The 16432-nt window shown below is 47.1% G+C and overlaps 1 protein-coding gene across 4 annotated transcripts in view; it reads right to left on the bottom strand.

The window, feature by feature from the left end:
- Positions 1 to 16432, bottom strand: part of CASZ1 (castor zinc finger 1) — a 90468-nt gene that overhangs the window by 29747 nt on the left and 44289 nt on the right. For 3 of the 4 annotated variants that reach the window (XM_069034701.1, XM_069034698.1, XM_069034699.1), the window contains exons 3-6: positions 10582 to 11422; positions 7733 to 7801; positions 3269 to 3359; positions 1036 to 1200 (exon numbers count right to left, since the gene is read on the bottom strand). In XM_069034701.1, coding sequence (XP_068890802.1) covers positions 1036 to 1200; positions 3269 to 3359; positions 7733 to 7801; positions 10582 to 11422 — 1166 coding nt within the window. The remainder of the gene's footprint in view (positions 1 to 1035; positions 1201 to 3268; positions 3360 to 7732; positions 7802 to 10581; positions 11423 to 16432) is intronic. The other variant, XM_069034700.1, reaches the window with a different exon arrangement.

Below are 16432 nucleotides of genomic sequence, written 5' to 3' on the forward strand. Positions count from 1 at the left end.
CAACCAGCCCCTATTCAGGACAGAACTTGAGTGCATGCCTAACATTTAAGTATGTGCTTAAGCCCCATTGACTTCAGAAAGCTTACCTGACTTCAAGTTAAACATACGCTGAAGTCTATCCTAGCAAAGCATTTAAGCATGTGATTAAGGCCTTGTGACTTTAACTGGGGCTTTGAACTACTGGGACAGGTCAGGAAGTGAGCCTGACTTTTCAGACCAGAAAATCTGTCACCAAGGCTTGGCTGATCACTCTATTTGTAACTGCAGCACATTCTCAGGGCAATGGTTTAGGCCACAATTCTACCAAAACAAGTACACGTCAAACCCTTGAACCTGAGGAATGATCAGGGTAAGACCCAAACAATGTGGCGTGTTCATGTCTAAAACAGTAAAGGCATCACAATGACATCTGTGCAGCAGCTCCAGCTCTGGCTACACTGCTGCCGAAGCTTGGCTGCCCCTGAAACATGGCCAGCCTGCACCACACACGAGTGCCACTGGCGAAGGACATGGAGAACCAGGGGTGTTAAGTGCAGATATGTGACATTAAGGTTTAATTACTTTAGAAATTGATTATGGAGGAAATTAACCCAGTGCTAAAGGGCAGATGTGCCACAAGAAAGTCTAGTTTCAAGGGAGGGAAAGATTAAATTTGAGTAGAGACAGTGTGGTGGCATTAAAGAAGTCTCTGAGTCTCTGAGAATGGGACTTACTTGAACAAGTCCAAGACTATGAGAAAACCTTGAGACCTGCTTTGCCTCACTGCATGGACAAGGCTTCTAAAAACTGAGAATGGGGCGTGCCTTTGCCATTCCCAACACTTGGCAGGACAAGTGCAGTGAGGACAGGGCAGAGACTTGTCAACAAGGTTCCTGAATCAGAAGTGAGCAAGACAGGCTATGAATGTCGTCCCTCTGCCTTAGGACAGCCCAATGCTCTCTGACAAGGGAGCGCTGGGTGGCCAGAACTCACGAATCCTGCCAGACCACCCCAGAAAGGACCTGGCTCACACAGAGGCTCCTGGGCTGCTGTTACCTGCATGCAGTGGTAGTGAGTGCTCTTCCCGTTCAGGTGGCAGCCGTGGTAGTACACACTGCAGTCGTCCAGGGGGCTGAAGCGCATGAAGCCATGCTGCAGGGAGTTATCACGTTTCTTGTGCATGTTGTAATGCCGAATCACATCCTGTTTACTAGTGAATCTCTGCAGAGATACAGAGACAGACAGTGAGACACACGTGATGCCAGTGGGTGAGTAATCCTGGGGGCAGGGTGGGTGTCTTTTGTTGTTGTTAACAAACTTATGGGACCAGGAGTTGAAAGCTTGGCAGTAATCACCCCAAGAGAATCAGACTAAAGAGGAATTGTGTGCATGTATCTTCTTGGTAAAGGGAAAGTAAATACACATGAAAAGTTCTAGAGTAAACATGACACTGGGGTAATGCCCAGAATTTGCTCCCTGCAGCTTTAAGACTGCAGTTCTTCCAACATAATTTTAGCTGCTACTATCTCAAGAAGTGCTATAGTTAGAAAGCAAACCAGTGAACTGAACAGCCTACAAACAAGTAATCCAAGCTTCCAAGTCACTCACTGTAGTGGTTAGCAAGACACTGGCTGCCACATTCGTGTTGGACTAGAAACTGGGAAAAACCCTTTGTTCTTTTACACTGTCTTCCCATTCTAAGTCCCTTGCGTCCCCTAGAAGGTAGGATGGTTTTATTAGGAAAACAGGGACACAAAACCTTCTTGGAAGTCACAGAGAAAGATACTTTTCTACAGAAAAAAATAGAGCTCAGAGCTGAATCTGTATGACCAGAATATCCTTTTCATCCTTTACCTGCTTGAAGCAATGAAGGGGTACCCCACTGTCAGAGCAGGCTAAGTGCCTTTAAAATGAAGCTTTTTATTTCTATTTCCCACAGACATCAATATTTACCACTGAAGGTGAGAAAGTAAATCTGATTTTTTAAAAAAGAAATCAATATCCATTTATTTTGAGCAGTAATTGAAAAGGCCTGTATTCTAATGTTTAACAACTTTTCTACTCTGCCTCATAGGAAACAAATGATTGTCGCTTCCACTCTTTCCTCCTATAATATCAATCCTGATCAATCTTGTTGGTATTGGCACAGGAATATATGGATATAGATTTCAACAGAAATCCCTTGGAGGCTGGAGGTATGATTTCCCAGGGCATACATACAGGATTGCTATTGCCAATCATTGTTAATTTGTGCCCACTTATTACAGAGCGTTACTTATTCTAAAATATATCTCAGCCATAAAATAATTTGCATTTTAAAAAGCAGCCTAAATCCTTATTCCCTGCGAGACCAGACAGCTCCTTTGCAAGCAGCTTCCAGACTCCTCAGGAAATAATCATGAGGCCAATCACAATAATAGGTTTTTCTGTTTTTCCATCCTTTGTGTTTCTCTCTTTCTGGTGCAGGGATATCTGTGTCACAGTTGGGATAGACTCATCTTGATTACTCAGTGCTGGGCTAGAAGGACCAGTACGTACATCCCGGAGAGAAACTCTCCTTTGATCAATAGAAACCCACAGCCAAGCCCAGCAGCTCCAGATCAACTTCCTCTGCTGTGGTCAGACTCATCCCGTGAGACCCAAAGGTCTCCTAGGGCAGGGCTGAAGTTGTGTCTGGTGCACGGCAGAGGCAAACTCTGGGATTCCCGCTCACGCCATCAGCCTGACCACAGAAATGCCAGTGTCAAACTCCCGGACCTGGGATAAGGGTAAACAAACACAGCACGTGACCTGCTGGCTTGACGTGGATGCCCTGGCAATTCTCCCAGCAATTACAGCATTGCTCCTACCCCCGCGCCTTCCCCACAAATCCTGCACCGCTGCTGGTCTTACTGGGTGTTTTGTTGCAGATACTGCTGCTACGAAGTCACTCAGGCAGCAGGAGGGAAAGAGACAGACTAACAGATCAGCATTCCCTAGTTTCAGGCAGAGTTTGTAACACAGCACGATTTACGCTCTTGGTGTTTCACTGATACAAATGTGGAGTAGTTCCCACTGACTTGAGCTGATCTATATTTGGCTCCTCGTTGTAGCGGTCTGAGTTTGGTTAAATGGTATCAGATTGAGTTAAATGGGAGCAAAATAAAGTTGTGTTAAATTCAGAACATATCTTGTCCTCTTTCAGAGCAGCAAACTGAAAAGGCATGTGCATGCATGTGGCAGGAAAGCACAGGAGGACACACATTCCCCCCTGTATGCTCGTGCTGGTAAGTTTTGGGCATTGCTCTACCTGGTAGTTGCACTCTGGGTCAAGGCAGTGGTAATGTTCTCTGTACTGGTACGCGCAGTGTATGTGTCCACAGTGCTGACTGCCAGAGAACCTGCAAACAGGAGAGGGAGAGAGAATAAACCACTGTCCTGGCAGCAGTGCCTGTAAGCAAGGTACAAATGAACTAAGTCCTGTTCCTGCCTTCAACTCACATGTTTATGGAATTAAACCCCACCTCCATTATCCCCTCCAAGGATGGTGACCCTCTTGCCTTCCCTTGCTTATTTGTCACTATTTAAAGGTGCTTCTTGAGCCGGATCACTCAGGTCTTGTACATCCTTAATCTGTCTTTCCCCTTGAAATTCGTCTCCGTTATCTAAGTTGTTTATTTGGGGAAGCAGAAGGAAGGAGGGTTCCTTGAACTAAACACCACACAATTCTAGAACAGAGTTTAGATACCACAGCAGCAAGTTTCAGAAACCTCCCATGACAGAAGGAGACAAATAAATGTTGGGCAAATAAGGATTCTAAATTTTAAGTGTAAGCCCATCTAGTAGGACATCAGAAAAGTTGTGCATAGCAAATTTGAAAACTCCTGACATACACGGTGGCAAAAAAACACCAGAAAGACAGAAATGCTATGTAATACCTACATACAGTCAGTATACAGAATTTACTGACTGACAGACACACCAGGAATTGGCACAAGGGGATGATCTAGTAATGGGGTAATCAGTGCAATGAACTCCCTCGTGTATACTCTAAAGGACCCTAGAAGAGCTTGAAAGGGAAAAGCAGTGGAGAGAAGGGGACTCAGAGGGGAAACATTCAAAGATAAAGTACCATCTGCTCAAAGGTTCCTCAAAGGTTCCTCACGTCACTTAAGTGCTAAACACAGCAGGAGTGCATATGATAAAGGGCATGGGAAAGAAATGAGGAAGGGCAACAGATAAAAAAGGAAAATGAGAGGAGTGAGGGTGTCCTGGGGCAATCAAGGAATGGGGCAGGGGCAGGAGCAGGAGCAGGGAAGATTATGGATCATTGTAAGGTGAGGTAATGTGAGGCTACAGGACAGAAAAGGTCTGGATGAAAAGCAATACTAAATAAGCCATTTCTGAAGCAGAGTAAGGAAGAGGAGGTCAACTGTGGAGACAGCAGGGCCTTTAGGAGATGGAAAGGGGACTTAATTGACAGAAAAGATAGACATTGCTAAAAAATTAAATGACTTCTTTGCCTCAGCATTCACAAAGGGAGACAGGGACAGATGCCAGGAGCAGACATGCCTTTCCCTGGGGAAGGAGAAGAAATACTGCAGGAAATCAGGATCACGTCAGAACAGGTGATTGAGAAACTGGAACAAACCTCAGCAGCAGAGAAGAAACAAACCACAAGGCAAACAGCAGGGCTGGCTGCACAAACAAAGGTGTGGAACTGAGAGCAGAGGAAGAGATTCCTGCTCAACGCCTGGGCAACTGCTAGGCTTGTCCAGGGCAGCCACCAGAGCCACCATGACACTGACCAGGGACATGTGGCTCCACAGCACATGTAACCAACTGGTCCTGCTAGTCCAGGGCTTTATGTCAGCAGCACCACCAGCAGCTCTTCAAGGAAAGAAACTGCCCTGTGGGAAGCTTCCTCTCTATTCCACTGATGTGATAGGGAAGAAAGAGCAAAGGGCTGTGCAGGGCTGACAACTCTGTGGTGCAGACCAGGCAGAGAGAAGAGGAAGATATAGACCTTGCTGACAAATACAAAGCAGTTCAAAATATTGTCCAAAATGAGGCTGCAAAATGATTAGAGATACCAACTCGAGTAAAAGAAGGGCCAGACACCAAAGAGATCTGGCTCCAGGAGATGAGTTACTTGAAGCATCCTAGCAGGAATAACACATGGGCTCAGTTTTAAAAACAACAGCTAAACAAGCACTCCAGCACTTCCAACTCCTACCCTCCTTTCCATGTGCCATGGAAAGGTTTGTGTGGTGTCTGCAGCACAGGAAGGGACAGACAAGTGTTCCACCAAACCATGTGCTGGGGGAAGGAGCAAAGTGGCAAACCCAGCACAAAGGGGAAATTCTGCTCCTTCAGTGTGCAAGGTTGGGCTTCTAAAGGGTTATATTATCCTGTGTTTCTTCTGACACTTGAAACAGTTCAAAGCTATTAATTTTTAAAGCACAGCATCTGTTTAGGTTTTTCATAACAGGAAAGCTTACACACCACACATTTACTTACACGCATACACACGCGCACATTTACATGCACAGACTCTACAGTACATCAACACCCCCTTGAATTTACATGAACGTACCCACAATTTCCATGCACATGAACAGACAGAAACACACACACCTGAAACAAGGAAACTCACAGACCAGCTCATCACACTGATATACAAATCCAAAGTTGTCAATACAGACACATAGATTCATTTGCACAAGAACAACCCACTCCCTCTTCCTTTACATTAATTGGTTCACTTTCTTTTTTTCGGCCAGAAAGAAGTAGTCTTGATCTGGCAAGAGTTGATAAATAAATAATAATAAAAATAATAAATAAAGAAGTCAGCATGCTTAGAGAGTGTTTACAGACTCATTACTCTGTAACGATGATGTGAAAGAAGAAAAAAAAAAACCCACCCCAATTACAAGGGGGGGAGGAAACTCACACAGAAATAAATATTTAAGCAAGTGCTGCCAGAAGCACCATCTGCTGAGGCACTAATAATAATAATAATAATTTTTTCTGTGGTCTTTTTTTTTTTATTATAAATATACACAGAGGAGGAGGGGGAAAAACAACCCAACCCAAACTAGCTAAGTAAGAGGTTTTGTTTTGTTGTGTGAGAGAATGGATTATCCCTGGGCAGCTTTTGGCAGTGGCTTTGGCAAACTCATTAAGCTAATTATGCAGTACAGACATAAGAGTGTTGTGTCTCTTCTCCCCCCACCCCTTGATTTTAAGGCTTTAAACTGTTTTTAAAAATGTGTGTAAATTGAAGGGAAATGGCTGTGCTGCCAATGGGTGGCTTGCGGAGCCTTTTAAGCAGGATGTGGTGTCCCTGAGGTAGTTCACAAACCTCCCTCAGCTACCTGCCTGACCCAGGGGAAGGGGCTTGCAGAGCTCTACAAGCAGTGGATGTGGCTGAAGTGTTTACACAGTTCTCTTCTTGAGAGGGGAATGGGGGACAGAAAGGTGCTACCTCCTCTCCCACTGCAGCCCCTGTAATTCCTGCAATCTCAGAAACAAAAGGATGCTGCTCCTTCTGCCCCATGCAGAGAGTGGTTTAAGCCCCTGCTTTCCTTCCTGTATTCTATACACTCTACTACTGTACTCTCCCCCGAGGCAGTGTATTTCCACATGCACTTGAGGCATTGCTGCTTGAGGAGCTGCCTGTGGTGGTGCAACTGTCCTCTCTTCCCATGGGGTCTTCTGCCCCCTTCTCCTACATCTGGGATTTGGGCAAAAACGAGGAAATTAAGTCACCTCTCATTCCACTCTTGAGCTAGGAGAGTGCCATTCCCACTCTTTTTCCCTGCCAAAATGTTCCCTTCACCTTCCTAGCAGCTGACTGTCTCCCACAAGGAGACTCCCTGTGGGCTCTGGTAAGGTGGGAAAGCACAGTGCACATTCCCTTCCCCTCTCACTAATAAGTGCCCAAGTGCTGGTGGGAGCAAACCCTCCAGTTCTTTCCCTGGAGAGAAGTGTTTGCTTGCTTCCCTGCCTCGTGTCTGACTGGATACAAGGGGCTTTTGTTGGGAGCTTTCTCACAGTACAGATGGAGGATTCAACTGGCTGGGGGCAAAGCCTGATGGACCTTTTTTCCATGAGCTCTTAACCAGGCAGGTGGTATGCAATCATCTCCTCTGCCCCTCTGGCTCTTGGGGCATTACTCACTCCATCCCACCACAACAGCCTTGGGCTCCCTCTCAGCATCGCTGTCCTGACCTAAGCATGCCCACAGCTGTGATAAGGTGCCCTACTCTGCACCTGATTCAGCGAGGGTTTCTTAGACAAATGAGCTGCAAAAATTTTCTAGGATAAACATCCCATGTTGATGCCAAGAGCTGCCTGAACTCCAGTCACTTGTGAATTTCTCCAGCCTAGATTCTCAGATGTGAGATATTCTCTGCTTGCCTCCTGCAGACACCAGACATGGTAGAGGAAAAAGGCAGTGGACAGAAAAAACAACAGTCAAGAGGCAGAATTCCCATTTAAATCCTGGGCTTCTTCAGTGAAGCATTTTTCCACTATTTGTCACAAAGTCTAACAAGTCCAGGGAGCTAAGCATGTTCTTGGTGTGACTGTATACCTCTCACAGCTACTGCTCTCCCAGGCAGGGGGACAGAGCAAGTACAGATGCCATGGGAAATGGAAGTGCCAAAGTCTGGTTTAAACACTTGATCCAGACGAGACCTCGTCTCTCCCACCACCACTCCACCTTCTTACTCCCAGCCCTCTCTCCAGAAAAGTCAAAAGTTTTGCCTACCTGGCAATATACTTCTGGTAAATATTTACGTCTTCGCTGACGGCTGGTTTGTCAGTGGGTAATCCATTCCTAATGAGAGACACACAGGGCAGAGCTGGTTAACAGGAACAGGGCACAGCGTACACTTCTTGTTTCTCTCACACACTGCTGACAGAACAGGAGAGAGGGCCCAGGGAAGGGTACCAGCAAAGACACCCGTAAGTTTAAATTCCCTCCCCTTTGCTCTTCAAATCCCATACCTTCTTTTCCTAGGGAAACATACAGGCTGCCTACCACCCTTCCTGCATGTTCCCTCTTTGCAGGATTCAGAGCAGCTTGTAGGAGAAACTGAGACCAACCACAAAACCTGTTTCTACAGAAAAAAATAAAAACCCCTATACAAAAAAGTAAACAAAAAAGTTGTTTGCAAACAAACACCTCTCTGAGGCACCTGGCAGTGCTGCCCTTGTATGCACGGAAGCTCTGCCCCTGGCTCAGCTGCAGGAGAAGAGTCTCTGTGCCAGCCACGTTGTGAGCTACTGCCCATTTCCCTGTGGCCAGCTGCACTGGAACAGTGGCTCCAGCCCCTGGATGGGGCTTCAAATGCCTCTTTGTTTCACAGATACCCCAAAACTCCAACAGACAGATCATGTATTTTAATCAATGAGAAAAACACCCCAACCTGGGGATAAGCCTGGATTATTTTACATCATTAGGAAGCAGACAAAAATAACATCCTTAGTGAGTTCAGGAAGAAGGAAAATGAGATGCAGGGCCAGACTCCAGCCTACCCAAGAGACAGGGCCACCCCAATGCATCCCTAGACAGGCTGCACACCATCTTCTTTGTGTTCTTTGTCTGTGCCCAACCTCCACTCCTCCTCCTGACAGCTCTGCACCCCGGTTTAAACAAGGACACTTTTGCACAGAGTTCACTTGAAGGTAGACAAGTTCAGGGCAGGTTAATGGCATTTGATGTAAGAAAGTTTAAACCCATGGCAAGGGTGTATGTGCAGATGGGTGAGAGTGAAGGGTAATTCCTGTCAGGTTATTGAACCTAGTGGGGACTGGGAATGGGAAGCCATGGCCCAGATACCGCAGTCAGCACTTCCTTCGCCAGCACAATTAACGGGCTGCTGTCTTTTACCATGGAAGCCTGTATCGAGTGAGTAGCCTGAAGGAGAAGGGACCAGAGCCCATTCTGTACTGCAGTGTGTGATCAGGACACGGGAAGTGCCAGGTTGAAGGTCCTGGTCATCCTCCATTCCAGCTGCAGCCCCATCATGATGCCCTGGTTGAGGAAGTCCTGTGGCCAGAGGAAGGATCACCATTGTGCTGGCAAACCCACATCTGGCAAGAGGCAGGAAATATGCAAGAGAAAGGAAAGCAAACTGGGATCCCAGTGCAACACCACAGCAGATATAAGGCTTGCTTATCTTGCTTGTGCCTTCAGGCACAGCTCTATGATGGCAACTGAACCCCAGGCAGATGAGTGTTCTGAAGACACTTCAGGCACAGAGTCTCGGACCAAGTCACCCATCACAGCAAGGCACTGAGTCTATAGGAGTATTTACAACACTGTGTTTTTAAGTAATACAAGTCTCTGCCTGCCATCTGGGGCACGTACAGGTTCATTCTGAGCAGGACCCCAAGCAGACCCTGAACATCCTGAGCAGACGCAGATGTTAATAATATTCTGCCCTTTCCCATGGAGCTCTCAGTTTGTCTGCAGGCAGTTGATAAACAACCATTTCACATGGAAGACAGGTATCATTACATGGCTCTGCCTTCCATGTGGGGAAACAGGGAAAATGGGTGATGCAGACTTTGCTGGGACTGCAAAGAGCATTCAAGCAAGGATTTAGCCCACGGTGTCCTAGGTCCACATACCAAACACAAAACAGCCTTTTTCCGCACCAGAGGACCAAGCAGTAGGGTAGGTATGATGGCACAGAGGGCGGGACAGAAGGCCCTGGACTTACTAGAAATGACCCCATGGGATTCACACTGCACAACAGCCCCAGGTTCACAGTGAGAAACAAGTAAATCCAAACCATGACATGAAAGCAGAGAAGTCTCTCCCTTCCTCCCTGCTGCAGCCTGACATACACATGTATCTCTTCTACAGCTCCCACCTCTGGAAGTCACATTAAAAAGTAATCCAAGGTTTGGCAAGGCCTTCAGATACCTCCATTCAGTCAATGGCATCACTGCAGAGACTGCTGGCAATGTATGTGCAGGAGGTTATTAGTGGTAATTGGGCTAATGAGTTTGCCCAATCTGAGGGGTAATTGAATCACCTCTCTGTGCAAGCAAATTGAGAAGACACAGGCCTGGCCCCACAGAAGTAGGTATATGCCTAACTCCTATGGAAATTGATGGGAATTAGGCACCAAAACATCTTCTGAGTTCTGGGACAAACAAAAAGCCCCCTCTTGCTAATAGTAAAGTCAGGAGAGTCATGCCTTTGAGTTAAATGGAAACAAGAATCAGGTTCTCCTACAGATACATCCAGATGCCTGGGAAACCAGAGGGAGAAGAAAATAAAGTTGTTCCAGCCTTGACCTTAAGAGTGCTGACAGCCCCAAGTTCCCTCCTCTTTCATTTTAACATATGAACTCAGGAGCTATTGAACTCCACATTCATGGCTATGACTGCTGATGGCAGGTCACAGCCTTCATGCAGATCAGATAAACACAGATGTAAGGTGTAAAAGAGGAGCAGACACTTCAACAGAGAGCAAAGAGAACCGTCCCATGAACAGTGCAGTATTTATCACCGCGAGAACTTGGATTGCCCACTGAACCACACACAGATTTCTGGTATGATCCCCCACTAATACAAAGACAAGAAAAGTGGGAGGACACTTACTTTACTGTAGAGACTGTTCCAGTTGTGATGGAGTCCGTCTTGGAGAAAGTTGATTTCAGGTACTCAGGAGTGTTGAATGGCAATGAGATGGACTGCTCTGGCCCAGCCACAGGGGTGCTGCTGGGGGTACTGGTGAGGGAAGCAGGGGCCAGGCTGGGGACTGGAGCTTTTACTGGAGTAAGCTTCTGAATGTTCCTCACATCATACTTGGAAGGCCGGCCTACCTTGCCTGTCTTGAAGGCGATGGCTCCTCCCATATCTGGGCTTCCCTCCCCAGGCTTGAAAAGGTGCAAGTACTTGACGTTTTCTAGGTCATACTTGGAGGCCTTCTTGTAAGTGTTGCCATTTTGTGGCCTGATGCTCTCACCCGTCTTCAGCTTTTGAATGAAGAAGTCATATTTGGAGGCCCGTGACATCAGGCCCTGCATCTGGGAACTGCTGGGAGAGGGCAGTGGCAGGATAGTGGCTTTGGTCTCCGTCAGCATGGAGGCGTCTGGACCTGGCACCCGAATGGGCTGTGCCAGCACTGAGGAAGGTTCTTTGCCCAGCTTGGAGCCCATCTCCTCAGATTTGGCCAAGTGCATGGGCCACGAGAGTTGCTCTCCAGCTTTCAGTTTGCGGATGTACTCCTCGTACTTGGAGAAGCGGGCTCGTTTGCTCATGGCATCTTCGCCGGGGAGAGAGGCAACAGTCGCAGTGGCCTCTGAGGTAGCAGTGTTCAGCTTGTCAAAGCTGATCTTGCGGGCCAGCTCATCCCGCATGTTCTGGTCGTCGTAGCCGAACATGCCCAGGAACTCGTTCATGGTGGTGGCGGCGTAATCCCGCAGTGATGAAGCTTCCCCTGCAGAGAAACCAGAGGAGAGAGTCACACAAGGCACTGATTTTTTTTCCCCTCCCATACCAGCACTAGAAGCGGGGGGGGGGGAGGAAGGGGAGAGGGGAACATGATCTACTGACGTTTGGCTCACTTGTTAGGTTTTATGACTCTTAAATTAATTTGTTTAAAAAAAAAAGTAATTAATACTGGGGTAAAATAAAAAGAGTTCATCAATGCCAGGAAAATCAATTTCCTAAATGTTCTAGCCGATGGCTTTTCAGTACATTAAACAAAGTTTCATAAATGTCTCTGCACTCTTGCCTTGGTCTAATATGAAGAAAAAGTAATTTTACTGGAAGTGAGACCAATGCCAATATGCCGAGGTTTGTACAGATCTGTCCTTGTGTATGTTTGTGTATGGAAGGAGATGCACAGAGGATAGATGGCAGCATGTGTAAGAGGGAAAACCCACGCAAAAATGCTACGTGTGTTGGTGAAGAGCAAGCTGAGAGCAGGCAGGACAGCATAGTCTGAAATGGGTAAGGGAGATGGGCAAGGCAATGTATGGGGTAGAGCAGGAGGAGGGCAGAACAGAATAGTGCAGAGAGGAGGAGAGCAGCAGAGGTGGAGATGAATCAAGGCAGGGGAAGAGCAGCAAAGGCTGTCTGCATGAGAAACTTGGCAATGAGGAGTAGGGGAAGGAGTGGAGAAGGCAAGACAAAGACAGGACAGCTCCCCATCACTGTTGCAGTCCTTCCCTTCCCTGTCAATTCTGTAAGGGTTCACTCAGTTTGCTCTCTTCCTTCTCCATCCCTATGACTGGACAGCTACTACTCGCCATGCGGAAAAGGGCCACAGTCCAGTCAATGCTGTGGAAACTTACAGGCAGCCTCCCGAGGAGCCAGGAACAGCTTCCAGTAACACCAGGAAAGGGGAAAGTCCACACAGGCGAAAAACAGGCAAGGAACAGCCTTTTCTCCATCAGGATTTGGACTGAGGAGAGGAAGCTGTTGTCCTGATGTGGGCTCCAAAGAGGGGGAGAAAGCCAGTGCTCTGGAGCATGGGTTGGGGAAGGGGCAGGAAGGGGTTAGTCTAACAGAGCCTGATTACAGGGAGGAAGAATAAGCAAAAGCTGTCCTTCCTTGGGTCTGTCCCTCCCTTCTTCCCTCCCCTACTCCCTCAGGCAGTTTCACAGGCCACCACGATGGGAAGAACACACATCTGGAGGTCACCCAATATCAGTGTAAAGGAGGAAATAAAGACTGCTCTGACGTTCTGGCTGGGCCTCATTTAGGCTTCAGTCTGACACAACGCTCCTCCTCCTCTCCCTCTTGCTTTCTCCTGCAGAGCAAAGATTTACTGTGTGCAGGAGTCCTTCAAACCTCCCTCGTCATCTTTACTAAACACTCGCTCTGGCTCTAATGGGCAAGCACACTCCTTTCCAGGCAGCCAGCACATGGAGGTACACGGCAGCAGAAGGTCAAGTTCTGGGCATGGGGTCCCACTCCAAACAAAGCAACACTGCCTTGAAACACAGTGGAAAAGGAAGGCACCAAGACACTGCCACAGAACAGGTCAGCAGATCCAAAAGATCCCTAAGATGCGGGGGATCTGACAGCCAGTAATGCCACTTGCAGAGGCAGGCACGTACACGAGAGCATTTCTGCGCACACAAGAGCCTGTCAATGAGCACAGTCGAAGTTCAATAGCCATCAGCTCCCACAAATCAGTTTTCACAGGACTCTATGGAGGAAAAGACTGCCTGTGATGGGCACTAAATGGGCAAGACCATGAAGGTCACATTCCTGCTCCAGGATTGCCTGGAATAGCTGTTTTAATGCAGCAGAAGTGCTGCTGTGCTGGTTCCCTGTGTACGGGGTTCTGGGGGAAGGCAATGTGAAGAACACACCTGGAGCCTGCAAGGCGAAGGACAAAGCCACACCTGCTGGGATCTGGTTTAGCCCAAAATGACCTTCCAGTTCCAGGCACTTAAGCCCAGCATTCTGCATGGGATTTGGGATGCCTGACTCCAGAATAAACACCCTGTTAGTTACAGAATGGGTGGCAATGCTCCTGCAGTGTCAGGCTCAGAGAGTAGCACAACCTCATGGGCCGGTATTAATCTTACAGGATGTTAAATGCAGAACCATTCCCCACTGGGTCCCAGTAACAAGACTTGCCTGAAGGACAACTTTATCTTTCACATACAGCATATTAAAAAATTTCATTCTGCTTTAAAGCAGTTCTCCTCTTCACCTCTTTTTTTTTCTTTTCCCCACTTCCATTTCAGTGTATGACCCAACAAAAAAGAATGAACCCATGAAATCTCTACTGGGTCTAACAATTTCCTGTTTTTGTTAAATCTGCTTGCCCTGTTCTGCATTTCATTTCTTTTTGGACCTGTAAAACAACCCCCAGCTTCCCTCATAATGCCCTGATTTCCAAGCACTGCACAGAAAAACTCTAGCCAGCCTGTGTCAAGCTGCAAGGGGAAAAAGAATACCACATTGAGGATCTGATATGAAATTAAACTATTAAATGTGATTTTTGCTAGCTTTAACCACTGCCCTGAAAGCCTATGTGTCCAGTCTTTGATACCATGTGGCTATGCCTCAACTGGTGTAAACAGTTAAGATGCAAAATCCAAGCCTACAGGAAAGGGTGGGGGGTAGTTCAGAACTTCTTTTGAGCTTTGTGAAGTCTGAGTTCAGGTTTCATTGTCATGGATTTAATCCCCAAACCCATCTTGAATTCCGCTTTTCCTTTGCTCAGATTTGGTTCCAGATGATCACAACACCCTTCCCTGATCAACAGCTTTGCCGGTGCTGCTCAGTCTTTCCTCACCCACATCTGAGACAAAGTCCTGGCCAGTTCCCACTGCTCACTGCCAGGAAGTGCAGCTCTACTCATCCAGCATGAGCCCAGCACCAGCCCAGCACATCCCCTGAAGTTAAGACAACCTGCACTTAATTGCTCAGGCACCTAACATGAAGGTCAGAGGCTCCTCCAGGGGAGGCACCTTACAGCAGGGAGCTGGCTCACCAGAAGGATAGTATGAGACTCAGTCACCTCACTTCGCATACACTTTCAGACAACGGTGAAGAGGTAATTAATATTACCTAATCGACAGAAAACCCTCCTTGTATCCACAAACAGACAAAAATGAAGCAGGACAACAGCTGGGAAACACATCCCTGTGTGGAGTCCTGGAAGCCACAGGAAGCATTATCCCTGTGTTTTCCTCTCCCTTCCCTGCACAGCATTTTCCTCTCCTTTCCTGTGTGATAATAAAGGGCTCCCTCTCCCCTTGCCGCTACTCTCCATTTGTGGGCATTGCCAAAGAGCAGAGATCTGTGTGTCTCAGAGCAGCTATCATATCACAAAGGATCCGAAGCTAGCAAAAAAGGTGCTAAAAATAGCCCACAGCAGCACACTATATATGGAAGGAAAAGCAAAACAGCCCAAATGGAGTGCAAGGTCTGAATACTGGGGGATGGGACATCCCAGACAGGGCTCTGTCCTTTTTTCTGCTTGGGAGGGAAAACTCATAGACATGGGGATACAGCATGATGAGCAAGAAACTGGCACTTGGCATGTACACTCTCCTAAGTGGAATCTCCCCAGGAAATTAGGAAGAGAAAACCCTCCTGGTTGAAAACAGGGCCAATGAATATTCCAAGAGACTTAGCCAAGAAGCTAAGAAAAGAAAGGCAGATCTGAAAGCTTGTACAGGGGGAAGCTCCTACTGACTACTTTAGCCCACTGTGTAACAGACAAAGTAGAGAACATGTGTAGGAAAATCTCCCTGGGTATGCGTGCGTCAGTGAGCGATTGTGGAAAGGGATCTGTGTCAGAGATGGCACTGAGAAATCTCGTTGCTATATATAAATGTGCACAGAGAAGCATGGGCCAGTCAGTGGGCAAGAGAGGGTGCCTGAATGAATGAAGAAACATATCTGCACTATCAGATCAGCTTCTGACACCCATCTCCTGACAGACACCAGCTTTGTGACTCCTAAATGCGCTTCCCAGGTGGACCAGGGAGGAGGCACACAGGGCAAGACTGAGCACTGACTCCTCAGTCCTCCCCTTCCAAGGGGAGGCTTGAAAAGAAACTCCATCTTATTTCAAAGCATGAGGATTGAATAGCATTGACTGAGTCCCTGTGAACTTCTGCCTGATGCACAACAAGCCTTACTGTCAGCCTGGAAGGACACAAAGCTGGCCAGAATTTGGCAACAGACCACAAGTGGTGCTGGTGGAAGGCATGGGCAGTAGCTGAATCCCCAGAAAGTGGACAATATGTGTACACACCTGTGAAGCAGGAACCCTTCTCATCCCCATATAATTAGGATCTCTTTTCCCACTGACCAAGAAAGCCTGTTACATGTAGGATTTGGTTTTCTGTGTGGCTCCTGTTTTCCACACAAGTTTCTAGCTGATAAAAGTATGGGCTTAGTTTTAAATTCTGCTCAGCACTGTCAGCTCTGTACCCTCTGTTCTAACAGGGAGCAACTGGTGCTCAGAATCTTCAAATCAAGGTTTCTGTGATGACTCCCCCAAGGCCACTTTGACTGGGAGGGCAGAGCTGTATTCCTCTCCTTTCATCTGACTCCTGCTACCCCTCAACTCCTACAAAAAAATCCCTCCTTTTTGACAGAGGAGGTTCCAAATCTCACTGGAATAAATGTAGCTCACACCCAATAACCAGGGTGTTTAGGACTTGGTGATGAACAGCTGAAAATTCATTTCCTGAACACTGACAGAAAAAGTAAAGGAAAATAACTTTGTCCTTTCCAAAGCAAGGGATGTTTCTTGTGCTTTCAGGGAAATGTTGCAAATGACATTTATAACAAGGTTCTTGAAGCAGACGTTCAAGACGTGGCAGCACGTCTGTTTGCAAGTCAAGTCCCACATGGCTCTATATGTAAACTGGACCCCTCATGTGCCATTACCTGCCTTAGACATAAATTAAGCTTCAGCCCCTACCCCCCCCAACAGTTTCCTATTTTTGCATAATCCTTTGACAATACA

The sequence above is a fragment of the Aphelocoma coerulescens genome, chromosome 21, assembly GCF_041296385.1.
Source record: "Aphelocoma coerulescens isolate FSJ_1873_10779 chromosome 21, UR_Acoe_1.0, whole genome shotgun sequence".
NCBI classification, from domain to species: domain Eukaryota; kingdom Metazoa; phylum Chordata; class Aves; order Passeriformes; family Corvidae; genus Aphelocoma; species Aphelocoma coerulescens.